The 27,768-nt window shown below is 35.3% G+C and overlaps 2 protein-coding genes across 4 annotated transcripts; one reads left to right on the top strand and one right to left on the bottom strand.

Annotated features, from left to right (window-relative positions):
• Positions 1-42: 42 nt before the first annotated feature.
• LOC148957597 (MORN repeat-containing protein 4 homolog) lies at positions 43-1,311 on the top strand. Its single transcript, XM_089114768.1, has one exon. It carries the CDS (start codon positions 180-182, stop codon positions 636-638), a length of 459 nt encoding a protein of 152 aa, XP_088970894.1. The 5' UTR covers positions 43-179; the 3' UTR covers positions 639-1,311.
• On the bottom strand, positions 1,106-27,669 carry LOC135684235 (C2 domain-containing protein 5). Of its 3 annotated transcripts, none has more exons than XM_089114762.1 (36): positions 27,488-27,669; positions 26,422-26,504; positions 25,410-25,496; positions 24,081-24,121; positions 23,871-23,916; positions 23,206-23,290; positions 22,656-22,751; positions 21,507-21,592; positions 21,039-21,108; positions 20,554-20,614; positions 19,912-20,082; positions 19,474-19,607; positions 19,009-19,124; positions 18,442-18,550; positions 17,651-17,765; positions 16,480-16,577; positions 16,074-16,146; positions 15,351-15,485; positions 14,892-14,981; positions 14,110-14,167; positions 13,597-13,650; positions 13,269-13,343; positions 12,782-12,847; positions 11,359-11,457; positions 10,869-11,015; positions 10,163-10,223; positions 9,567-9,643; positions 9,150-9,239; positions 8,382-8,471; positions 7,547-7,625; positions 5,343-5,408; positions 4,827-4,861; positions 4,295-4,381; positions 3,645-3,770; positions 2,272-2,418; positions 1,106-1,949 (listed from the first exon to the last, which is right to left on the bottom strand). In XM_089114762.1, exons 1-36 carry the CDS (start codon positions 27,492-27,494, stop codon positions 1,854-1,856), a joined length of 3,156 nt encoding a protein of 1,051 aa, XP_088970888.1. In that variant the 5' UTR covers positions 27,495-27,669; the 3' UTR covers positions 1,106-1,853. The 3 variants fall into 3 exon arrangements, with proteins under 3 accessions (XP_088970888.1, XP_088970887.1, XP_088970889.1); XM_089114761.1 differs by having other exon boundaries at positions 16,074-16,164; XM_089114763.1 differs by lacking the exon at positions 4,295-4,381 and having other exon boundaries at positions 16,074-16,164.
• Between the last annotated feature and the right edge of the window lie 99 nt (positions 27,670-27,768).

Raw genomic sequence — 27,768 nt, forward strand, 5'->3', positions numbered from 1 at the left:
AGGAACTGCGATAGAGGCGCTGCGAAGGTGAGCTGGTTACGAGGCAGGACAAACAGAAGCAATTTTTTTGTAAACACGGTTTGCATTGATGAAAAGACGAATGATGTAACTTGTTGTTTAGCATTTTATTAAAAGCAGTGTGGCTATTTTTACATTGAGACTCATTAATAAAGTTGTAAATGGATCCTTCAGTTGCAAGGCAAAAATACGTTTATCCGGAGGGAGATGTCTATGATGGCTTTTGGAACAACGAGGGCAAAAAGCACGGGAAAGGTATTCTGAGCCTAACCGATGGATCCAAATATGAAGGTAAATTTTCCGACGGTCTTTTTGATGGCCACGGCGTACTCATGTTTCCTGACGGATCAAAATATGAAGGAGAATTCTCTAAAGGTAAATATAATGGATATGGAATATACACAAGATGCGATGGCATGAGATTTGAAGGTCGTTTCAGCGAGGGAAAAGTCAGCGGTCCCGGCCTAATAACTTTTCCTGATGGAGGAAATGGTAGGCCACGTAACGAGGGTGTATTTGAAGGAACAAAGCTTCTAAGGCGAGAAAAGGTTCCGGAGGCAATCGAGAAAGCACACAAGGCATGCGAAAGAGCGAGAAAAATGAAGCTTGACGTCCGCTAACAGCTTGAAGTATTTTTAAAACCAAAAGCGAAAGCTGCGTGCACGAAGCTTCTTGCAAATCACTTTTAAACAATCTGGACCGTTGCCCTTTTTAACTTTAAGTATAAATTAAAGGGTACTGCCGCCCTGTGAACACATTGCTGCACCTATGAAATTGAAATTTCATGGACACTTCATGGAAAACAGCCTCAACTTGGCACCATTATCATAATGCACTGAATTGTATTTAAATATAAATAAATACGAATTAAATTTGTCTCCACTAGACAACAGTATTTCTTTTGTCAGTATCTCTGGAAAGAAACTATCAGAGAAGAAATGTTTTTGTAGTCATGTGTAACTGTTTAGTTTCTGTTCACAAAACATCTAAACATTTAATATCATCATATCTATATTAAAAATCAATATAAAAAAATAACTATTTGAGAATCGAGCAGTGTGCAAGGAACAACAAGAAGTTTAGGCAGTTTGTTAGCAGTTACTTCATTTTGAGATCATTTGATTTTACAACAATTTGCATATCTTTTTTGGCAGATAATAAAAATCTATAAACTTTCTACAGGAACAAGAAAATATTCCAGTGGTATTGATACTTATACCACTATTCGCAAAATTTAAAAAAAACAACAAAAAGTGAAAACATAGCACATAATATTTATGCATGCTTTGTCTCTACCTTTTTGTGCTTTTCACAAAAATTACATGTAAACTAATTGTTAGAATAGAAGAAAGATAACATCATGTAGATCTGATATATAGACTAAATTTTGTTGCTACCCTTAGTCATTTATTACACATTCACTTTACGATTTATAACTTTTTAATCATAAAATCAATACCATAAGTGTTAGCATCAGGAAAACTTGAACATAAACTTCTGAAACCAAAAGTTTTGTACAAAGAAGTCTGAAGTATGTTTTTAAAAAAAATTAGGGGATGAATTGGGTTATTGGACCAACAAATAATTTTTTATATAACATAATTGAATTGAGGTATGGTTCTATAAAAGTCAACATGCCCCTCAGAAGGTCCACAGCAGGACAAGAATACTTGATGAAAGCTAATTTTAGCATGTATAAATGATAAAACTTTAAAATCTGCAGCAAATATATCTATGTACAGCGATGAATGTGAACTTAATAATAGATTTCCCTAGGAACTTAATCATTACACTACACAATCTAATTACATTATGATGGCAATAACCCCACTTAGTTAAGTCGATGAGACCTGTATTTCACCAAACACCTCTTCCTCACTCTTCAGAGAAAATCTAACAACATCACCACTTGCATTTAACAAGCACTGGCTCTGCAAATAAATAAAAAGCAAAATTATTACCACATTTACACAGATGGCCAAAAGGAAAGTTCTAATACTATATTCAAAAATCTGATCTACAGTTTAGTAATTGCAAATTGAGAAAGGGGCAACCGTTAAAATGATACTAAATGGTAATTTTTTATTAAATAAGTACTCAGTTCAAAGTAGGGAAACATGTACAAGTGGTGAACAATCATAGAAGAGGTTAAGATCAAGGAATAGTGGAAAGGAGTGACTGTAACTGGCTGTTTTCCCAAAATATCAGAAAAACACATCAGGGAAAACAATTTTTGCTTTTAGAATTACTCACCTGATTTTTATGAGAGCTGTCCAGAAGAGTAACATCATTAATGCTAAAGGAAACTATTCCATCACCAGCAAGGGCTGCAACTTGGGCCCTAACTATGGCATGAACTTCCGCAATAAAATTTTGCATAAACATATTTAGTCCACCATCCTAAAATAATTTGAAAAAATTTATTGTTGTTTGATGATAACATTAGGCCGCAGAATAAGAATAACCAAAAGGGTCGCTCACTGGTTCCTTTGTTGTTTTTGAAGCTCAGAATCTCTGGCACCAGCAATAAAATACATGCTAGAACTCGTTTTCAACTTGAGATTTTTAAAGTCCTGTCAATGGAAAGAGTGCAAGAGAGAAAAATGAGAGGCTGAGAAACTGATTTTTCTTGTCAATTTTCCAAAATGTTTTCCCAAAAATGGTTCGAAGATCAAAGCAACACACAACACTGGTTGCTGAGAGAAAGAATGTTTGCTGTTTTTACAGACTTACTAGCCATGAAGTTGGACAGCAACTCAGAGGGAACTGAATAGATTTTGCAATTTGAAATCTTTGCCTTAGTTCTCTCATCAGATACTTTGGACTGCTGGATAAATTCAACGTGAGGTAGTACATGATCTGACACTTTATTCAAGAAACTCCATCTGAAGGGACAATGACAAGTCAGCACTGGGAAACATTCTTGTGGATGCCCAGCATGTTTTGGGAGTTTCCATTGACGAATACAACATTATTGTAGCAATTGTAGTAAGCAAAGAAATATTTTCCAATGCACATTAAACTTTCACAAAGCTTGTTTACATGCTAATTCTCGTTTTCATGTCAAGAATTAGCATGTAAATTAAAGGCATTGAGTCATGATAAAATGGATTGGGTATACCCTAAGTGCTAAAATCCGCTGAGTCATGATTTTTATGACTGCGATGCTATTGGTTGACCTTGAACTGGTCACATGAACTCACCTCGTACTGATTGACAAAACAATTTTCATCAATAGCAAGTTGTCAACAACGGATGCCAATATCACATGAAACAGCAGCGATCACGCCGAAACCAAATGACCCCCTATAGAGAAGGCCTACTTACCATGACTCAATGCCTTTAATGTATGCGTGAGTAAATTTAGGCTTCACTCAAAAACGCTGAGTGACCTTTCTGGCTATTCTCATTCTGTGATTAGGCATACAGCTGAGCTACAGCTTGCAAAATGTTCAGGCAATTTCCACTAAAAATTGCAACACATGCTAGGCGTAATAGGCAAATCCCTTGCAGAAAGCTATCTGAATTCTACATGGGCCAAAATAATAGACTAAAAAGAAACAAGTAAAAGTAACACTGAAATGAAACTTTGATGATAAAACTTAACTATGTAGGTCAGGTCTTACCTCTTTCACAGATGTGGTTTCCCTGATAAAAAACAAATTTAGATAGCCAAGGAACTGTTGTATTTGCATATCTGGAACATCTGATGATGGGCTGATGACAATATGCTCTGAATACATATCATGATGCTGTGTAAGTAAAGAATTGAGGACATTCAAGTTGATTTACATTTAAAAAAGTTTTTTAAAACCAAAATGCTGCTCACAAAAAGACAACATTCCAAGAAAGAATAGGTTAATCACAAAGTATAACATTAATCACAAAAGTTACTGAAAACAAATATTAGAATCCTGTTACTGAATGATTATTTTATAATATGATACTTTGGCTTATAAACTATCAAAACTTGACTACAAAAAAATGTCAAAAGATTCTCTATATTTTGCTATCATGATGATTTGCAACTTATCCCAAGACATTCTTTTAACAGAGGGTGTCTTTAAGAAGGGTAAAAGGGTAACTAAAGTTAAACACATTAATCTATAGCAAGTCTCTGAATACTTTTTTACCTGTAAGTTATTTTAAACTCAATTTATTAGATATTTCACTTTCAAATTCTTAGATGATTGAAAGTAAACATTATGCCTTTATCAATTACCTTATGAAATTTAAACAATTTATCTATAATTAAGAGTCTGATTTATGTACAAACCTTTACCCCGTGAATGAACAATAATGTTTTAACATCAGTTAGCTGATTATTTGGCCATGTCTGAGACAAATCAGGTAATGGAGCTTCCTTTAAAAGAATGAGTTTATAAAACTGCACAATAATAACTCGATGTGATTAGTTTTGGTACATATTAAGAGAACATTCTTTTATTTGCTTTGATGAAAAGAAAACAGTTTATTCTGGTATAAAAGTTTCTAAATTAGAATATCTACCTTCGATGAATTTTTTAAAATTTTTGCATCCACTTTCAAATAAATCTTTATTTTTCATTTCTATTAAAATAGTGTTGAAAATACATACCCATGTCAAAATTACTTTACAATATTGGTACCTATATGTATATTTATTTTCTGCATTTAATTATACTAGGATCAAATATATCTGCTATCTAGCTATTCATTCCATTATAGGATTATTGCATTCAAGGCTTTAGGAGAGTGAAGAATTTTCCTTCAGATCTTATAAGATAAACTGCAAGCGACTCTGAAAGGAAATGTAGCATGAAATTTACCCTCAATTTGCTTCCTTTTTGCTTAGCTTGCATGCCTTGAATAGTGAACATTAAAGTGAATGAATACAACAAGTGAAGGAGAGAGATGAGAAGAAACAAATAAGAATGGATCTACTCATTGATAAAAAGTTGCACACTAGTGCTTCAATAGAAAGTCACTTAGTCAGGGTTCAAATTATAACACTCATCTAAACAGGCACATAGGGGATGGGAGTGCATCAGGGGCACATGCCCCTAACATTTGGAGGAGTAACCTTTGAAGAAGTAACCTTTGCAATAGTGCCCCTTTCTGTGCTAATGTGCCCCTTCAACCCTTCAACCCTCCAACCTTTAAATGCTTCTGATGTCCCTGTAACTAACTTTGAAATGAGTATTCAATAAATTAGATTATGTTCATCGATAGCTCTGAAATGAGGGAACATATCATGGTAGTATTTTCAATGATTATTGGCAACAGACTTTATGTGATGTTGTCAGCATAAACTGGTACAGTCCTTCTGAAAAACAGCAGCTTACCTTCACCTTGCTGAGAACAATCTGGCACGTCAAGAGGAAACATTAAATCGTCACTCTCTAAAGAACCTAAAATGAGAACACAGTATTTTTTCAGCATTTTAATTAGTGCATTGGAATTGCTGTTTGCAGAGGTCATACGTTTTGAAGTTGCTTTAGCTCAAAGTCTAATTATCGAAATTAATGTAAGGAATGATGTAACAGGCCGTCCATTGGTTATATAATCATTTGATGAAAGTCATAAAAACGAAATATATTAAAAGCGGAAGAAACAACAACGAAAATTGACGAAATACTCATTGTGATGGAAAGCAATTTTTTATAACAATAATACATGATAGAACTAACTTAAGTAAAATTTCCCCAGCAAAGAGTGCTTTGCCACAATGTACTTTTATCTTCTCAAACAGAAAATTAAAACAAAAAAGCTTTATTCAATGATGATTCGATATGAGCTACGAAATATCGGAAATGGTGGGAGAAACATTTAATTTTGAGCAAGAAAGCAACAAAAACAAAATGTACATTTTTGCTAACCATGTTTTGAAATGGGAGGTTTTCTGGTAAAAACAGTTTACTTTCTTTTTGAAAGTACATGGCATATATTGAAAACCTCAATTCAAAGCATTCATTTACTTGAATGCTATATTCATTACCGCATTCATTTATTCAAAATAAAAACGCAACAAAATAGAATATTCTGCGTAAAGCTTTTTTGAAGCTTGAAGATATCATGCTCTGATTTCTTGAAATATCAATTCTAATAATACAGGGGGGAGACACATGCTCGTTGTTCTACGCGATTGGTATGATTTTTATCAAAAAATGCTAGGGACAAAGCCAGCCTATAGCTACTAAAATGGTGTTATAAAGTGATATTTTTGCTCAGTACTTTTTAAAATGCCAGTCGATCTTTTATATAGAGGTAGCGAATTTAAGCATTTACGCATCAAGTCACAATCATAGACGTGGGAACCAGGGGGCACAGGGGGCACGTGCCCTCCATTTTTCAGACACAGTGGTAAAGTGCCTACTTGCAGCTTACAGGGGTGCCCCTATTTTGACAACATGTGCCCCCTCACGTTTGAAAAGCTTTCTACGTTTATGGACACAACAGTCAGCCAGCAGCGTCTTTTCCTGTCTCGCTGTTCTTTTGCTTGTTAAATGGATCATAAAAACGATTTTCAACCCAAAGCAACCCAGCCCAAAGCATAATCAAGCTCCTTTAGGGGTACAGGGCTACTAGCAGGCCATAAGAAAGAACGTCACAGTTTAATAAAGAGAGCTGTTTATAAAATTTGCAGTTGCCAAAACATGTATGTGTATTTCAGAAAATGAACGAAATCTAAACCTTTTTTGCGAAAAAAGACACCGAGGCTCGATTTGCCAAAATGATAAGAACAACGTAAGGAAATTGCCAACCCTCAGATTATAATTAGAAGAGAAAAGTTTTTTTTTGAAAATTTACTCTCATGTTAACAAAAAGAGCATACTTTATCAGCCAGTCAACCGCCATAAAAATGTCTTAATTGAAAAAGTCACAACAAAATACAGCCTGTCCCTTGGAGAACCGGCTCTCTGCTTAACAACAGTTTGTTTCAAATGTTTTGGGATCAAAAACAACTAGCGATTTTGAAAACTTCCACTAAATAATCACCGTCAAAATTATGGGGACAAAAAATCTTCATAGCTTTACAAAGTTGTTTGATTGTCTCCAAATTCAATGCTTCTAGCTCCCAATATGGCATGTCTTGACCGGCACTGGACTTTTAAAAACTTTTTGATGCAGTTGCCACGGTTGTATCGGAAAAAAGAACAAAATTTAGCTGTGGTATTGATGGGAAGACAGCTAAATCCTGAAGTGGTGAATTTTTCATCATAAATATTGAGAGCTCTAAGCATTTTTAGAAAGAACTTTTAGAAAGGGTACGCCAATTACAGATAAACATTCAGTTAAAAATTTGCTGCTCGAGAAATTCGGCTTTCAAAACTTTCACCAAACACCATAAATTCCAAATACAATGTTTTTTCTAGAGTCTTGAGGGCATTCTCAAACATGACTTCAAAAATATCCCGTTAAAAAAATCAGAAAAAATCCGAATCTTCAGCGTATCTGTCGGCTATTATTAGAGTAAAAATAGGTAGTTACGGCAGATGGTATATCATATCTGGAAACAGTTTATTCATAATTATCATATTTCATTTACCATGCACTGCTCTGGAAATACGAGTGCTTTCTGTAGGTTTTCTTGACTCTTGTTTAAGAGCTAATGCAGTCACCAATACCTTGAAAAATAGTAGGTTGCAAAATTAATCGTTGGGCAATAAAAAACAGGTGCAGGTCAATGGAAAATCAAAGGGGAAAGTTCGATAGTTAATTCACACATAAACTACAAGATGCTGTCACATGAAATGGAGGAGCAGGCCACTGGTAAGAGGATAGAGCGTTGAACTGCCCACAAAATACACCTTCCTATACAAGATCGAAGTTCCTTGGCTGTAGAAAAGGAATAACAAGATTTGAAATCAAAGAATGCAGTTTTGTCCAAAGATATGCAAAGTACCAAGTAGAAGGTGAAGAATACAACAGAATGTGTATTTAGACTATACCAAAAAACCATTTGTGATAAAATGCATTAGAAGAGTTAAGATATCCTTCTTGGTCATTCTTTCATAGGGGTCTGATCAATTCTCGAAACTGACAAACAAGTTGTACTTTGCCTTACACAGTGAATCTAAACGGACATTTATAAGAGACACATTTGTTCACTTAATGTGTAGAGCAGTTGAATTCTAAGTTGCTACTCAGAGATTTAGGTTTAATGAGATTAATTAGGCAATTAGTAACAGCTCTTGCAAATCGTTATCTCTCAAAATCTTGTAAATCTCTCAAAGTTAGCAGTTAGCTGATGATCATATTAAGCGTGAAACTCAGAGTAGCAACTTTGAATTGTCCTCTACTGCGCACAAAATTGCATACAGATCTGCCAACATTACATCCAGCACACAGCAACAAATCGTCAATTCTCTTTTAGAAAATACCTGGATGTCATTGTCTTCTGGTATCTTAATATTATATGTTATTCTGCTCAGTTGGTATGGCTTCCTGTTTCTCAACTTGAAATGCATCGCCTTTAAATGTAAAACATGATGGAAAAATATATTAAGTCGTTTATCAATTGTTATCAAAATTACTCGAATTTATATTTCAACTAATGTATTGATAGACTACTGAATGCCACGATTTCAATAGTTGAGGAAATCGTTTTGATATTTCCTAGCAAACTTCGCGCTGGATTGACAACCTTTTCAAGTTATTACCTAAAATTGTCATTAGAAATACCAGGGGTAACTTTCGGGCAGGGGTGACTATTAGACCTGATTATACTATTCCTTGTTGTAAAAAAAAGAATGATTTTTAAATCTCCCCAAATTTAAAATTTCTAAGTTGACAATTATCAAATTGAAGATAAAGTCTCGCTGTTGCCACAACCTATATTGAAAGCAAATCAAACCCAAAAACATTTTATGGCGATTGTTTCAGTTGAAACAAAAAACTTTTTCAGTCACAAAACCATCTTGAACAAAGTCTTAATGCTCGAAACGCCCCCGTTCTTTCAAAACGCCTGCAGAAATTAAGAGTGAAGGAAAAAACATATGTTAAAAGAAAAAACAAATGAAAAAAAATAAAATAAAATTGGCCAATACTGTTAGAAGTCGGGGTCCCTTTATCATTTAACAGGACAAGAGAGTACAAATTTTGCAATTTCGTCAAAGATCATCGAAAAGTAAAAGAGTAGTAAAATTTACCAAAATCAAATCTTCACAAATCTTGGGAAATATTGTGTTAATCTTTAAGTCATCTTCACTCAGTTTCCTCCAATGAAACATTGTTAAGAACTAAAATAAGATGAATAAAACAGATTAGACAAAGCCCTGCAAAATTTGTGCTCAAAACCTGGTCACTTTTCACCTTAATCAACGCCTTCTCTACCCATAAGTTTACAATAAAAAACAGTCAGTAGAGGGGTAATACAAAACAATAGCGCTTTAAAATGTCGTTAGAGAAATTAGCTCGAACATATATGGAAAGAGGAGACCACTCCAACGATAAAAATGAATTTAAAAAACCGGCCTAGCAACTGATTTCTCCCTGTGCAACTGGCTTTAATCATTAACAAAAGATAAGTGTATCTAACAGGACAGAAAAAGCTGATGAAAATTTACCTGATGTGAAACTTGAACATCATTGCCAGCTTCATGGGAAATACCAGGGGTGGCTTCCGTGCTGAATGCATATCCACCTGAACGTTACAAAACAAATTCAAGCAAAGGTAAATATATATTGGGTGAGCTGGGCAAGCTTTTGCACTAACAAGCATGTACTGTTGGAATCCGAAGAATTATCAAAGGATGGCAGAAGAACGTCTGCAAAAAACCCTAGTGTATCATCAGTAGCTTGGCAAAAATCGATAAACTAATTTTGACAAAATATAGGGAAAGGGTGCAAAGCCCCACTTGCCCCAATCCAGTGGCACAAACACAGGGGAAAATATGCTCAACAAGTGAAATATGTTTGTAATTTTATCAAATAATTCACAAAAAAGAATGAAAATTCGCATTTAATGTCATATTTAAATACGCCTTGGTAAAATCTCTTATTCTATAATCTGATAAGACATGGCTAAAATGGCGTTGTAATGAGGAAAAGTCATCTTTTCAACGCCACCAAAAAAATATATTCGTCTGACCCTAATTTCTACACAGCGAAATAACGAAATCGGCAAAGGGACAATGGCGAAACTAAGAAAGATTAAATAAACCTTCAACTTGAAACGAGTCGGTTAATGTTGACAGGATGTCATCTTGAACAGAATCATCAACCTTAAAAGAAAAAAATCACTCTAAATTCATGAGGATCTGTAGAAATAAACCTTTACTTTTGATCATGTAAGGAGGCTCACTCTCAAATATTTTTCATATTATTCCATTTCATTCATTTGAATTCATTCTAATCGTATAAATGGTTTAAGCATAAATTACTTATAGCCTACAATTGCCTAACAATCTATTTTCCAAAATTATTGGAATGAATTTTTCCAAAACTGAAATTAATTTTTTGACAATCATTTCTGGGATTATTGGAGAAACTGTCCTACCATTAGTAAACAAACTAATGAAAATATTATGAGCGACATTAACGATAAAGACCCAAGGACTTCAGACCATTTGCACACTTTTGGAAAAATTTCTGAGATATAGTGCCCCTCTCATGTGCCCCTTTTACTTTGACTAATTTTCTAACTCGGGAAAGATTTGCAGTAAAAGTTGCAAAGCAAAAAATGCTTCCTCAGAATAACATGCAATAGGCATCAGGGAATCAGTCGTGAGGGTACGTACGTTCCCGCATAATCGAGAGCAAGTTGGGGCATCGTACTGCAGATGACTTAACTGATTTGTAAACAAGGACGACAACAGCTAATACACAAAAGATGTTTTATAAGGGAAAGATAAACATCAAGGTTTTACTGTGACAACATATGCCTCCTTGACACCATGAGCCAGATCTAAAGTGCCTTGAACATCCTCACGTATTGGTAACATCTCATTCGGCAAACCGGAACCCCCGATGTTGAAAACAGGGGTGTTTGGGGGCGTCTTTGTGCCGAAGATTTCCTGCAAGATAAAAACTCGCTAGGAAATATTGAAGGATCTCAGGAAATGATCCTCAAGATTTAAATACTGAATAAGCAACTGCAAAGAGCCCAAAATGACAACTTTCTTTCACTGCCATTCGATGTTCTGAAATAAACACCATTCTTTAGCCTAAAAGGCACGATTTTCATATTGGATATCTATCAATATTTCTGATAATGATCAAATAATAATAACATGCCTTTTATGCTACAAAATGATGTTTAAATATTAACCCAAAATTTTTATTAACTACTAAGCAGTTCTTATGAACTCAGAAAACTAAATGAATATATTTCTAATGATACCAAGCGATGCTGCTTACCAAAGAGTCAGGCAAATGCATTCTTGCACGATTTTTTGACGTTTCATCAATAATTTTCTTCTGTATATCAAGCAATTTTTTCTCGTCATAAGCATCGCCCTAAGAATTAAAAAGAATAAAAATAGATGAAAACAGAATTAAGTCTCAAAAGATTTGGAGGAGTTATAAGGGTAGCAGATACAGACAGAAATACCGTAAATTCTCTTTTTAGCCCCCTCTCTCAATTAAGCCCCCTCTCTCTTATTAGCCCCCCCATTTTCAGAAGGAAAAATTTAATAAGCCCCCTTCTCAATTTAGCCCCCCCCAAATTTCACTGATGCTGAAATAAGTAAACTTGACAAAAAACAGAGATTTTCATTTCATTCATTGGTCGTTCACGATGATGACAATATTATTGACATAGAAGGCTCCTTTGATGTTTTTTATTTCGCAAGTAACAAAAAATTCTACCACTATCAATGGTTTTTTATTACAAAATATTTAGTAAGCCCCCTCTCCAAATTTAGCCCCCCCCCCTTCTCTTATAAGCCCGCTTTAAAGTGCTGAAAAACAATAAGGCCCCGGGGGGCTAAAAAGAGAATTTACGGTACATAGCTATTTGGCAGATAACTGGGAATATCTAAAATAGTCAAAATTCGCCTAAAATGTTTTGAAAGTAACTGGTTTTTGAATATTCTGTTCGTCATCAGAATAAATGCCTAAGGCTTACTAAATCAAGCGTCAAATACACATTTTAATAATCAGATAGGAAGTGTGAATGTACAAGATTTAAACAAGCAACATTAAAAGGCTCACTATTTTGTTTTCATAAAGAAATATTCTGCAAAATATGGTGTTGAAATGACCGTGATAAAGAAATCTAGAGAAAAACGCTATGGTGAAACTTAACTTTTCGTCAAAAAGACAATGCGTTAAATGAGTCAGTAAAGTGGGCGAGAACTGTCAAATCAAAACATTATGAATAAATCTATGTCTACATTTGAACAAGAACTGATTGGAGAAAAAAGAAATTGTTTTTCTTTGTCCTTTATGGAAATGTGATTTCGTAATAATTTATGACAAAGTTTCTTAATGGCTTAAAGCAGTAGTGGGTAGTTCATATTCGCATGTCTTCTACATGCTATCTAGATCTAGCTGTAACAATGACACGCTCAAAAAAATACAATGATTTAAAGGACAAGACCATCAGCTGTTTGACGACTAAGTGCTTTGAACTACGATAAAGTCCAATCTTGTCCTAACGATTTACCTTTTAATCTCCTTCATTTTCAAAGGTTTAAACATCCCCGCACGAGATATTACGTGAAATTTCTTCCGATTTCTTCCGATTGATATTCTGTTAAGTTTCACTAAACTTTACTAAATTAAACGGTCATTGATTCATTTATAAAAATGATTACAAGGGTGATTGCGGAGTACCAACCTTGCTCCCAGAGACAAGAAACAAAGGGGGTGGTGGTAATGCAGTGAGGTAGACAGCTGTTCCAGTCTAGAAAAAAAAAGCGCTTCTCATATCAAAATACCAAAATGATATAGCAGTTGAGAGATAGAGATAAATTTACCGTTTGAATTGTAGTAAGTTATTTTCTTTCAGTTGTTTGATGCTTTGAATGGTCTGTTTAGGTGGCTTGCATCAATAATTACTTGCTCAAAAATAAATTTATAATTTCAGTATAATAAGTCTTTTACAATTACTTCGCTGTATCTGAAACCCGAGCAGGATCCACACAAATGTTTCCTCCATACTATGGCAAGCAACTAAAGGCGAATGCAGTAAATGACGTCATACCGTATAAAGGGTGACTGTTGAATTGATCTATAATCATTGCGCCTCCAAAATGTGTTTCTTAAAAAGATAACAAGCCACTCTTTGAAACACGAAAAACTTACAAAAAAAGATTACTCGTTACCATTAGTCCTATGATAAGATTTTCACCAACAGATACTTGCATCTTTAACCCAAATATTGCATTGAGACCTTTTACCTGAAAGGAAAAGGATTCAAGAATTATTCAATACGTCGAAAAGCAAAATTTTACCTAAATAAACAAATAAAAGCTTTAATATATTTTCAGGAAAAACTTAAAAAGTGGACCGTAGATAGGGCCATTGCTGGCTACTTTCTACAAAAGGAACTTTTGTAGAAAGTACCAATAAATACTTAAATACTTCAACGGTAAAAATAATTTTTTCCATGCTGCAAAAATTATAAAATGCATGCAAGCAGAAAAAATTTACTTTCAGTTTGTTGAGCATCTGGCGATGTAATTCATATTCCAAGAATGGAAGAATCTGAAAAAGCAAAATGAAACTCATGCCAACATAATCAGAAACGTTTTTATCTGTATACATAAATGTAGTACGGAGAGTGGTGTTTAGAAATAATTGATAAAATTCAAAGATTTATGAAAGTGCAAGGACATATGAAAATTTTTAGCCGAGCCTTTTCGTTGATTAAACAGGGGTGATCAAAGAAAGAGGGGTAGCTTCTAAAAATCCTTAAAAGATTTACAGAAGCCTTTTAACTTCTGACCACAGAGTATGTATCTATCAATTTAAGTTCTGAACTTGTAGGCTAATACTTCACGTATGACATGTTTATATGAAATACAGAAAAAAATTTGGCGACTACATTTTCCAACCTTGTAAAACCAAAATGCTCTACGATTTCTAACAAGGATCGCAAATGTTCAATAAGAAACGAAATTATTGTCATCCAGAACAAAGAAATAGCGAGGACAAAGTCATTACCTGGCTGACATTATCTGCATTGACTTCATCTTTCTCGCGTTTCTTTGTTCGGTAAACCCTAAAAAAGAAACTTGTACGACGATTCGGTGGTCGCTAAACCCGTCTTTATGCCGTTGGCAATTCTATATCAAAGGTTTTCACAAGGCATCTCACGGCATCATCAAAGGTTGAAAGTAAGATTTAAGATTGTCAACCCTCCATCTAGGAACATCAAGGTATCATAAGAAGTATCACAACTGACTCTGTCTGTCCATGATTGGTTGAAACGAACTTTCTCTCCATAATATTCCGGATCGAAATAGGCCAATCAGAAACGCGAGCACATGACTATTGAAGTTGACCAATCAGTGCCGCTTGCCTATTGAGAATTTTACCCATGGAGTCCTAAGGCGAAAACGAACTCCTTTTGTCTACACAATAGCGGCTCCTAACGTAGAGTTTTCGATCTATATTCTGACGTTTTAAACTCTGAAGAGTGTCAGACGAAAAGCTTTAGTTTACTCAAATGTTTGCTTTTTTCAAAGCCATTTCTCAAGTTTTGTATCACCAATAAGAAAATGGGCAAGTATGGGGGCTACACAAGAAAAGTTCAAAAAGGAAAGTTACTGTGATGCAATGTAACATGACTGTTTCGCTATGTCTATGTCACGTGACGCGTAGAGTTGTTAATTTTGTTGTTTACTGTGGAGTTGAACAGGCAAAGCCCTTGTTGTTTTTTCGTGTGTTGTCTAACGGTAACACGGCATCAAAGAACGTTATGGTATCAACAGCATTAATAATACCTTGCTTGAAGAAGAGAGCCATTCCCGGTTATATGGACTTCTGAGGGGGGCTCAATGGTCGCGAAAATCACATCAGGGACTTTTCCTTGCCTAATGAATACAAGTGTTCACAGTCATTGTAAAATAAGAAACGCAGCCAATAGGAAAGATCACAAATAGAAAGAAAGTCTGTAGCTTGAAAAACATTATTTGAAAGTTATAAATCAATTTTAAAGAGAATTTAAAATGTTTGAGCTCAAAGTGGTAGAAAGATTTATTACAGGAAGAAAGTATCACCGTCATAAAAGAATGATACATGAATCAAAGAAATTGCAGTTTACTTTTAAAAATTAAGAAATTAAAAATTGAATAAATTAGTAAAAGTACATTGTTGAAAAAGGAAAGGTTGTTTATGAAAAACAAGAACAGTACTAATGAATGATTCCTTCATTGAAAGAAATGATGGAAGTACATACAAACCTGCAGATCATACATTTTGATACATTGACTGAATACGGCAAATCAACCTCGCCGAATGCTATATGACAAACTCTGCAATCGAAAGAGCTCGTCCTTGCTGAATTTTGTTTTCCAATTGAATTAAAACGCTCAAATCTGAAAAGAAATGCCTGTGTGTGATATTCATCATTTTATTGGAAGATTCTTCAGAATTGATTTATGATATAAACTCTTTGCCAAAGGTTTTGGAACAATGACGGCATTTTTCAAGAGCGAATTCAGCCATCCCCCTCTCCCTCTTGGAACAATGTTGGTTCATTATAAAATGACGATGGAGGTTAGGAAATGTGCTTTTCGAGTGAATTGTATGATATTTGCCTAAACTATCAACATAGTTCTTGGGACCGAAGAAGTAATCTTTGGGAAAGAAATTAAGCGCTTGTTGCTTGGTGTTCCAGGTAATTTTGGCAGGCATCGTAAGGGAGTAAGGATAGCAAGAGGATGATAGGTAAAATATTTAATGTGTGAATGAAGAAAAGGCCACTGTAGCAGGCTGCTCGACGGGCTCCAAGGAGTTCTTGCGACGAAAAGTCTATAAAAATGTAACAAATAAGAAACACCGCAATACGCCGAGAATAAACAACGAAATACACGTTGATCAGTACTGATTTACGTGTATTTATTGTTGTTTATTCTCGGCGTATTGCGGTGTTTTTTATTTGCTACAAAATATTTAATGCTTACTTTAAAGCTGTCTCCTCTTCGTCGTCTTCACCTTCTGACAACTTCCTACCATTGATCTTTATCCCTTGAAAATCTAACACAGCGGTGTTTTCTTTAAAAAAGTAAAGTCTTAAACTTTACCCTGCATGCAAATAAGTTGACAGAAACTTGAAACTTGTACTTGAATGCAGTTATTTAAAAAACAAGTTACTTAAGATTGCATTCGGTAACAAAAATCATGATTGCAAACATTGTTTGACTGGCTCCTCCATAGCCTCATAGCCTTTTAACAAAACAACATTAATGTTTGCTGAGATTTGTTGCACATGAATTGAAAATGATATTGTCAAATAAAAAAGGGACCGTAACAGAGCTCTGCCAAAATGGTAAAAATGGCCTTCTTTTTTATCAGGGTAAAAAGCATTACCGGTGGGCTCCAACAATTCTGGTTCGATTGACGGGGGAGTGTTAGGCAGTCGAACAATAGCAGCTGTTCCATAGGCAGAAAGGATCACCAAATCGTCACTTAAAATGAAGAAAATGGCTTGATCAGTACCTTCTAGAAATGTTTTAATACGCCGATATTATCAAAATTTAACTAAAAAAATCTAGGGCGGTTATGAAGAAAACAGTCATGCATTTTATAAAGAAGCCATCTTCTCTCTGGCTTCGCTATAACGCAAAACACTGATAATAAACAAAGACAATGTCAAAAACCGTCGATACACATCTAGGTGTTTCCTCTTCCATCTACCGGACATTACGCGCTACGTAATTAGTAGAATAATGGAGGTTTCTGGGGGAAAAATTGAAGCGGGCTTCCTATTAACAGACAACAAGATAGGCTCATCTAATAGTGGTCAGAATGTCAAACACAATAGCAAGATGCAAAAAAGACAATTTTTCTTATTAACTGAGTTAAGGAGGGAGTTGAGTTATAAAATCTTCAATTAAATGAACTGTTTAAGTTTATGAAAATATGGCGATTTCGAGCGATGTGTTAAAAAGATGGATCTGAATAATAATTTATCATGAGGCACGTAAATAGCTTACACCATGTTCTTATCAGGTTGTTGCAAGTTCTAATTGCAACACAAAAAACCACTTCTTTCAGAAACTTTTAATCAACGCTAGTTATTTCATCACAGCGAAAAACGATGTCCACATGTCCTTGATTCATGAACACGATGATTGTGCAAACTTTTCAACTATTGTACCTAAAATGAACGTTTTCCTAGTTCTCCTGGAGACCGAAGGACGTGGAAACTTAAAATTTTCTTAAGAGGGCCCAGTTTTGTGTATCATTTCTGGACCCGAGCTGGCTCTCCACGACCTTCGGGCTACCTTTAAATCACAGATTCAGTATTCCGTATCCCGTATTCCGCATTCCGTGTTTTAGAGGTAGCCAAATGTGTGGTATAGATGACGCATATCTCATCAGAAAAAGAAAAACTTTGGTAAGCACCATGGCATCGAACCGATGAACAGGGTATTTGCATAAAACAGTTAGGCTTTAATGAGTCAATTTCTGATGCTGGAGAATAGAAAATTTTTTTAACCAAGAGCATAAGCAAGGGTGGGTAAAAAATGCCAATTACCATATGGTAGTGTATTCAGTGTAGCCAATGACAGCGTGACAAGCAAGAGCCTTCGCATGTGATCGAATTTCGGTTCTTATTTCATTCCACCAGGCCTCTCGTGTTTCAGGGTCGTCTGTTAATGCGAGAAACAATTTAAAAAAAATCATCTCACGATCATTGTTACTTGAAAAGATGATGCAAGATAAACATCTGCTAAAACTCCAGTGAACGGGTAATCCCCCTGCTGGAAGTCAAGAGTATGCGTGAGATGACTTTAAATCACTACTACAGACGCTTTTTAAATCAGCTTATAGACGGGGGATGAATCAAGAAGAACTGCCATGAGAAGAACTGACCATTGCATTCCAAGCAATTGCAGTTCGGTCGCCATTTCTTTTGCAGCAAAACATTGTGATTAAAGAAAAGCTGTTATTACATTTTCGCGGCGAATAATTTCGCCTCAGATTTCAACGAATCCAAGTACAAATGTTTTGACGGTCAAAGTCGGCATTAACTGGCCAATTAATTTGGTCAATTAGTGTGACGCCATTATTCACCACAACGTGAAAACCATAAGATAACTTCGTGGCGAGAAAGCTACCAAAAATTATCCACGTGCTTTAAATTCGCCTTCAATCCCTTTCAAGACTTACAGACGCTCACCTCCTCCAATAAACAATCTACAAAAACCTCTAGAAGATAATAAAGAACTATTTGTCAAATGAATTAATCTGAATACCTCAAATCCTTCTAGAAAAAAACAAAGATTGTTCTATTTCCCATTAATAGATATTGCAAAGAGTAGATACCTGGGTTATTGATCTTGTCGAGCAGTTTCACCGACTTCGAAGACACAACACCGCCAACATGGAGAACAAATCCAGTCGGCAGTTTCGTTATTGTAAAAAATGGGAATTCCTAATAAAAAATGCAGATTAAAAAGTTAGTCAAATTAAAGCCAGGGAATATCTTATCAAAGAAGAATTATTCACAGTGTGCTTTCTTAGCAAATCATATCCTATCTGTAAGGAAAAATGGTGAAAATATGGCACCTACGTAGACCTGTGTTACAGCTGATCAAGGGAGTCAATATGATATTGAGCGAGTGTGGCTCTACCGCACAGAACTACCGCACAAACCTACTGGCACAGCAGCGGTTAAAAACTACAATACCTGGAGAAATTACTTGGATGATCCTGCAAATAGACCCAGTTGCTAAAAAATTAAAGACTTTGAAAATCTCGAAGGATACTGCTACACTGCTACTACTTTATGCGACGGAAGGTGCTGGTTTTGCCATTGCTGACATCGAATTATATCTGTTGCATACATCTGTATTAAAATGTTTAACAAACTAAAAGGAGAAAAAAACTTACGATCTCTTCCAGTGACTTTACTTTTTGCCCTGTGTTGGCTAAATTCACCATCAGAAAGTCCTGAATATGACTGTTGTCAATGCTGTCCCCACTCGAATTCAAGAGCATCGATGCTTCTGAATAGCGAGCAAAAATAAGACTTTTCACACAAGTTGGAAAATAACGTCTTAATGTGACTGAATTAAAGCTATACAAGAAACTTTGTGAACAAAATTTAACTTATTTTTTGTCAGTTAAACTCCCACTTAGTACTTTTCGCTATCCTAAAAGCAATGTCTGCATTAGTCTGCAATGTCTGCAATGTCTGAGTTCTAGCTCCTCTAAAAATACAATTTATTACATATTAGTTACACAGACATACAAAGAAAGACGGTTGTACTTTAGGGTACATCTATTTCCTTAAGAATTGTGCTAGCCCGTGACCACAAGTGGTTTACAAAATAAGTTTGTTTACCAGTTACTTACCATTGATTGTATCGTTTCCATCTGATGACGTAGATATTGTCCTCCCGTAGCGACCAGAAGCTGTTCTTGATTTCGTCGATTGTCGATGCAAGATTAGCTTCTGACTCTTGTCACGTGGACACTTTAGTTGGAAGCTTGAAGAAGAAATTTGATTTACATTGGTAGACAACTACTTCATTTTATGATATTCATACTTTATTTGCACTTCTTTCACTCGCTACAACACAAGAAATATGCATGACACGTTCAGGTTAAATAACTGCTTCTGCCTCATAATGACCAAATTTCACTAATAAGATAATGTAGCGGGCAAAAGACAATTTAAAACGACAGAGATTAAGAAAAGACGGGAAAATGTTACTCAAAATTTTCTAGTCTATCCTAAGATAAATATAAAACTAAAAAGTTTCAACTTGCAGTTTGAAAAAAATTACTTACGGGTCTGTAGAAACATTTCCTAAAGTGAGAGGGTTTGATGAGATATCCGGAGAGTTAGTCAAGGACCCAATAGCCGAGTAATCGTCCTCTTGTTTCATTAGCGTTACGGATGTTCCAATTGCACGCACCACAATGCCAGTGTCACCCTCGATGTCGAAGCATTGACAGTACCTATGGCCACAAAGGTGGGAAAAACTTCAGTTGACTGAAAAACTATGATTTTTAACTCAAAAAGGTAGGAGCAAAGTAAAGTCAGTTTTTCTGAAAAGCACGCGAGAGGAAGGGATTTTGAGAACCAATATGTTTTTGCGCAGTATCTTTGTCGCCCTTTTTGATGCAAATTACAGAAACACCTATTGAACGTACAAAAAATTGATTTTTGTGCACCCTCTTAAAGAAAGTAACAGGAAGGAAAAGGTAAGAGCACGGCCGGAAAAGGATGAGTTAAGTAAGTTTTCACAGTGCGTTAAGTTTGGAAGAAAGAAAACGGTACAGCAATGACGCCACTTTCACCTACTACAAGAGTATTGTTTATCAAAAATTACAAAATTTGACAAGCAACATATAACATATGTGCAACATATAAGCAACATATATTCGAAACAAGAATGCCTTAAAATATCATGTTTGCATCTGTCTTACCCAATTACGGCATTACCCCCAGCTTCGATGACTTTCAGTCCCAACCTGCGATTCACCTCACCTACAAAAGCACGTTTAGAAATCTTAATTGTCACAACATTCCCTGATTTAACAATTTTCAATACAGAAATACTGTAAGCTTTTACACAGTGATACTACTTTTAACAAACATCTCAACATAAACAGACAAGCATTTTTACCAAGATTTCGTTCATAGATCAAAGCCATGCACAAGTAATCTTCAAATACCGGACCGGAGGACATCTTCTTCAATAGACAGTAGCCCTGGTCTAACATTCAGCATTGTACTTCGTTGGGCCATTACCAGCTTTCTCTCTTGACTTATCTTCAAAAAATCAACAGTCCTGGCGAAAACGTTACTTCTTATTATAGGAAAATATTACTTGAAGCGAATAAACCTGTTGAGATAAGACCATTACTTCCTAAATAAACCTTTGAAAGCATATCATATACTGTACCCTCACCCGAAAGCTTAGAGAACAACCGGATTCGTGCATCATTAGAAGCCCTCGGCGTTCTTATCTTGTCTATCCACTGCAAAAATAAAACGATCAATTCAATTAAACTCAATTCAGTTCAACGAGTCAGGAATCCAACACAACAATAGCACTTGAATCAATACCGTAGTAAGGATAAAATTATGGAGGGGGGGGGCATTGTTTAAAAAATAGGTTATTATTCGTTGGAAAAAATTTTTATAAGTTTTGGAAGGGCACGAGCGTAGAGTTGATGGACATGAGCCCCCTAAGAAAAATGGAAATTATTTTAAAAGGTTCTTGCGAGGAAATATATGCCACGCTTGCGCAGTGTATTTTTGCGAAATTTTTGATTTGGCCTTTTCAAACGCATTTTGGCCTGGGTTGGTCGTCCGTCTAGCCTTTCTTTTGTAAATTCCATCTAGCAACCTTGATACATAATTTTTGGCACGTTACCTGATATTCCGGATCATCGTTGACAACCAAAACATCAACAAATCCTTGCACTGCTATCGCGGTATACCCAGAGGGCACAGCAGGGGCTAGAATACAACAAAATGCATTAGATACATTACGAATCCAACCAGGCAGTCGTTAAATAACTGACCAAAACAAACTTTCAGATTTTGCAGTAACTTCACAAAGTAACGGTTTACGTCTAGTTTGAAGGTAATCTACACAAGTTTTGGTGTGACGAATGGTTGTCAAATCAGATAACACATTCTACAGAGAAGATTAAATGCAGTTCTAGAAAAATAGAGACCAGATTGTTGACGACTTAAAGACATCGCCTTGTAATATTACTTTCTTGAAAAAAATATCAAAGGCAAAGCTTGCAAAGGCGTTAGTATTTGCCTGGCAACCATGGCGATAAAATACTTACCTTAATTCTTAAAATTGCCTTATGATTGCATTAAGTCGCATTAAGCGTGAAACTCAGAGTAGCAACTTAGAACCATTCTGTTACATACACCAAATAGGATGTACAGCTCTGCCTATACGGTATTTCATTGCTATAATTCTTAAAATCTTTTAGGAAATGGATGCAGGTTTTGTTAGAGAAAGAGAGTCATATATACAGATGGTTTGTAAAATTAATAAAATAACTTGAGATGTTACTCGGTGAACGTATTTAACAAGCTGACGCCTTTGCAAGCTTTACCGATAGATTTTACATGAAACCATAGAAGTTGAATCGCTTAAATGATTAAATGTTTATTCCAATGAAGCTCAGCTAATTAATATTATATATTTAGCTTTCAGAAATACATAAGGTCGAGGGGATGGTGGAGTTTAGCTGTTTGTGGCTAGGCACCTATAAGAGGAGAGAGGGTACGAGTATCTGATCCTGCAGTTTAATACTACTCTTCTTAGCATAAGAAGAGATTAGAGAAACTTCTCCAAGAATTGGGTGCCAAATTTTTGCTACGAAAACAGCAGCCTAAGAAAATTCAGTCCAACGGAAGATCAAGAACTTGAATACGTTTTAATTTCTGTCGACAAAGGAAAATGTCTGAGTTGTTATACAAAAGAGTTAAAATCGGTAAACGAAAGACTTTATTCGATTCTTAAAATAGCTTCAAAATGAACTAAAATTATATTTACTTGCAAAAAACCGAATGCCGCAAGATGTTTGTCGATATTTGTTTGCATCAACAAAGAACTCCACTTTTACAAATATTTGGATGTAGCCACGTATGCCTGGCATAGAAAAAAATTGTATATAGGCATAGTAATCAAGAGGTGACTCGAAGTAAGAGAATTTTACTTAACACTTTATAAAGGAACATGTTTGAAAAGAAATGGAGACGTAATCAACAACGAACGGTATATTTGCCAATTTATTGGTGAATAAAAGCCTTTTAAAAATGAATAGGAGACTTTGCATGAATTTTTGAGCGAAAATTGAATTCAAGCATGGAGACTCTACTTCAAAGTCGAGAGTCATGTCTAATGCAAAGATATGCATGAAAAAAATGTAAAGATTGGGTTTCAGTATTGAATAGGAAGGCTAAAATTTAACTTTAGATTTTCGCTGTTGTTAAGAATAAACAAAAGTTTTGTAAAGATATCCTACACTCTTAAATAGCTATTTATTCCTGATGTTTCTATGAAAAAAGACTGCACATTTGTTCAACATTGGAAAGATAGTCACCATGAAGGGTATCGTAGATTGGAAACCATCCTCTCATTTCATTTGTGCCATTCCTCAAGATCAGCGATGACAATCCAATCATGACCTGTGGACAGAAGATTAAGCTTCCGTTCACATCAAGTGCCATCTCCCAGTGGTTAATGTATACTGATATTACGAGAATATCATAACAAAGAAAATATCATTCATATGTTTTAAACTTTTTCTTCAGATTAATTCTGAATATTTCATGTAGTACACTAACAAAAATAGTTGTTAAATGCTGAAATTTTACTGAAGATTGTTGAAATGATGGCATCTTCTAAAAAGGAGGTGAACCTTATGGGCCTTCCTCAAAATACAAACTGGACTGGAAGCTAATTAAAAGATGGGGGCAAGGACAATGGCCTGGCAGAAATGTCTTGTCTTTTTTAGCAATGAATAAGACACACTAGCCAGTTTTATATGTAGCAAGAAACAATAGAACAGGTCCCTGACAGAACAATGTATAAAACATATTTTACTACATTACAATACAACAAAACTCAGGAAATTTGGCTTGCAAAATTATGTTCTTTCTTCAATTTATTGGTAGACAATGAGCATATGTTATGTTAAATTTACCTGGAAAATCATATGCTGCAAAATTTTTTGTTAAAGCAAATAGGAATAAAATATCTAATCACCTTTCCAATTGTGTCATGAGCTGAGTACATGTCATAATCCAGTACTCTATAAATCAAAAACTTGAAGTAAGGAACTTTTATTTTGTAATCACATAAAATTTTAGTAAGTTACATTGAATATATTAAATTTCAACTATTGTGTGTTCATTATTGAAAGAAAATGCACAAAGACAAAATTCTACATTCTACTTGCAACTCAACAAAACTTACTTGACTTGCAATGGCTCGTCCTGTAATTGTTCATCATCAGCCTAGTGATAGAATTCAAAGGTTAATTCAAATCAACTTCATCTCTTTCTTTATGACTGGAAGAATTTTTAACATCCTGCAAAGTACGATCAAATGTAGATGAGGGTTGTGTGATTTGTTTTTAACATGCAAATAGATTTGGCTCAATATGGAAAGCCCACATTAGTGCCTTTGTATGAAATGGGCACAATTCAAGGACGACAAAAATCAAACTGTGAGCCTATGCAGAATTAATGATTTTTAAGGACAAATTTTAAGAAATTTGATAAGACAAGGCAGAAAATAAAAACAGAAAACAACTTGTTGTAAACAAATGCTCATGCAATTAAGGTTACGGTAAACGTTTTGAACACGAAAATTGGTTTTTCCTTCCTAAAAGCCAAACGGCTCAAGGAATCTGGATAAACTATATATCATTCTATGCACAAGATTATGGCGTATCTAGCCAGATAAAAATTATTGGCAAATAATGTTAAATGTTATTTTCCATGCGAATTTACTGGTCAAAAAGTGTACCACCTTCAAAAGCTATTATGTACTCTTGCGTTTGAGGTAACAAATCTGACTTAGACCAGCAGGAAGTGCAGGTCTAAGCTACCAAAGTGTGTCTCAGATTTTTTAAATTCCTCCTCTTCTTGAAACTATACCCTGTCAAAAATTGGCAAATAATTTTTCCACCCTCCCACAGCTTTATTTGGGTATAAAAGACGGACCAGAGAAAATAAAAAAATTTTGAGACACACTTTGTTTGCCCAACGTCTGCCCTGGCTTTGTGCAAGTTTTCGAGCCATTCGATTGGTTCCTTGGGTACATAATAGCTTTTTCGTACCTGCATGTAAAGGAATTTCGAGTCCGGAGAAAACGGGATTTTACTGATGGCACTTGCAAGATACACTCGTAAACCACAGTGTAATCCGGGTCAAGTCACTTGAAGATTTAAGATCAATAAGCCTGTTTAAATAAACAGGGCCGTACATTGGAAATATGGATGTGCCATGCGATATTGTAAATGAGACATGCGACCCCAACCGCAAAGCAACGATAATCGGCTTAACAGGTCAAGAGATTTTCAGGCCTCAACTAAAAATTTTGATAAAGAAATTATGGAAACCTTCGTTTACATGGGATTTTTTCCACTTTCAAAATTTTGTTTCAAATTTGGTATCATTGTGTGCCTTGAAAGTTCGGCTACTTGAATGTGAAAAAATCGAAAAAATGATGTTTTCATCTAGAAAACGTTTACCGTAACCTTAAATTGAAATTATTTTCAATGATGCAATTAATTTTTACCTCAAAACGAAGCCATTCTGAATTCCATGTTGGGTTGAGTGATTTGCGGCAAACATCTGTCCTGTGGATGGTTGTTCCATGCCTTACCTAGATTTGTATCAGAAATTTACATCACATTATATTATTTGTGTCCCTTTCATACAAACATACTTCTAAAGTTGAGCTTCATTGAAAAAGGTCTTCACTGAAATATTTTCTACAATTTTTCAGCAAGGCTTCAATATTCAACATTTTTTATCTGCATGGTCACATTCATTTTGTTGAAGTTTTTTAAAAAACCAAAAATTCTCTTTCCAAGGATTTCTATTCTCTCTGAAGGCATTGGTTCCAGCCACACCTCTGCCACCAGTGCCAGCATTCGATGGATTGAGAGCAACACACAGATCTGAGCTGTCAGTTTTAGCCAACTTTAGGGTTGACTACTTCAAGCATACAAGCAACTATGTCAATTAAAAGACAGTGTAAACTACCTAGAAATATGGCATGTATAAGAAATAGATTAAATGAAAGAGACTTCCTATGCATGTTGTCACTATATCAGACACCTGAGTTAACTTGAAACAGGAAACCTGTGTGAAATTTCATGAGCTTGCATGTTTCATAGAGGCAAAATAAATCTTAGAGCAGCAACTCTTAGTTTATTGGCAATATATTATGATTCTTGAGAAATATCCACACATTTAAATAATGATTAACTCACATTGGGTCTTTATTATCAACTTACTTACTTACATAATTATAAACAATGTGTTACACTGATCCATGCAGGAACAGTCTTGAGCCTTTGTTGAGTTAAAGGCTCTTGAACAACCAGCCTATATATTCAAAACAGGCCTAATAATGTACTTCATGAACATAACAAATACTGTACATAAAAAACTTGTTATGGCAAAGCATACTGGTTGAGCAAGAGCCTTAAATAGATATGATGGAGAAGAGATTAGAAAACTGCCCCAAACAGTGAACTAGAATCCTCTTTTCATTTTCAATAAAGGATATTAAGCAACTTTACCTCAACAAATGCATCTGTGAGATCACTTGCTCTGTCCATGACCGGCAAGTCTCTTGCCCCTAATAACCTCACTTTGATTATGCCTAAATGAAAAAACAGAAGAAGGTAAAATAGAACATAAACTACATTAGTAAACTGTGAATAACCTATAAGAAAGATGCTTTAATTGCATATAGCAATATACAAATGATATTTGGAAGAAAATGTCTTAATTTTGCTTGTTTGAACTTTTTAATTGATCAAATTTGATCAATAGCGGTTGAGGGGGAGTCTGCAGTATGCTATCTGCGCACTTGTGAAATTGATTAATTTATTTGACTTCTTTAGTTGAAGTGGAAACTGGCCTTAAAGGCTCCTGCACCACCGGCATGCTTTGTGATAACAATTCCAAAACCAGCCTAATACCATACAAAATGAAAACACAAAACACAGTCAATTTCTCAAGATAGTTGTTGCTAAGCATGCCAGTTGCACAAAAGCCTTTAAGTGAAAGTTTGGTCATGTCAGTGATTCGAACAATAGGTCAGGTCTCTAGTCTGGACCCTGACCATTGAGACATCTTTGTGCCAGTTACTGTAACTGCTCAATATAAGTTTATAAAGGAAACCAGTACTGACAGCAGCTTTCCATTTCAATCCACCGAATTTCTCACTCAAGTGAGAAAGAGGGATCTGACAGTGGCCCGCTCTCTGCCCGTTTTCTAGTAAAGAGTGCTAGAATGTGAGAGGTTGAAGAATACCAGGCTTTGTTTCTTTCAAATGTAAGGGTAAAATTTGCTTATAAAAACGAATTGCTTTTTGCATATGTTATGTAACGTGCATGAGAAGGCCATTTTCATAGATACAACTGGAGTTCAATTTAGGTTTTTCCAATAGCTTTCAAGTGAGCGAGATCATCAGATCAGAAAACATCAAACTATTCTCTTTATCGAGAACCAAAAAAATAAGTTTGGGAAACTTTTTGACAGATGGATATTCTATGCTATAGATATATGGCTAGTTCGTCTCTTGCTGGGTTTTTCGAGCCACTGTGTATACGGGAACAAACATGGGAACAAACAGCCTACCTGGCATATTGGAAAATGTAGATTTCGGTCAAATATGTGGCTGTTTAAAACTTTAAACAAAATCTAAATATATTCAACGAGACTTCATCTGATGCAGCTGGACCAGACATTTCCAGTCTTCTTTTTCTACAGTATTTTTGTCGCCATTACCAAGGTTGTTTCAAGCATCCAAAAGAGGTCGTTTACAATTATTGAATTGAAGTGAATCGCATGAACTGAAGTGAATCACATGTTGGAAATTGGTGGGCGTGGGAAAGGGCAGGTTAAATACAGTACTACTA

Source organism: Rhopilema esculentum, chromosome 21, assembly GCF_057945365.1.
Source record: "Rhopilema esculentum isolate cy_ngs chromosome 21, ASM5794536v1, whole genome shotgun sequence".
NCBI lineage: Eukaryota > Metazoa > Cnidaria > Scyphozoa > Rhizostomeae > Rhizostomatidae > Rhopilema > Rhopilema esculentum.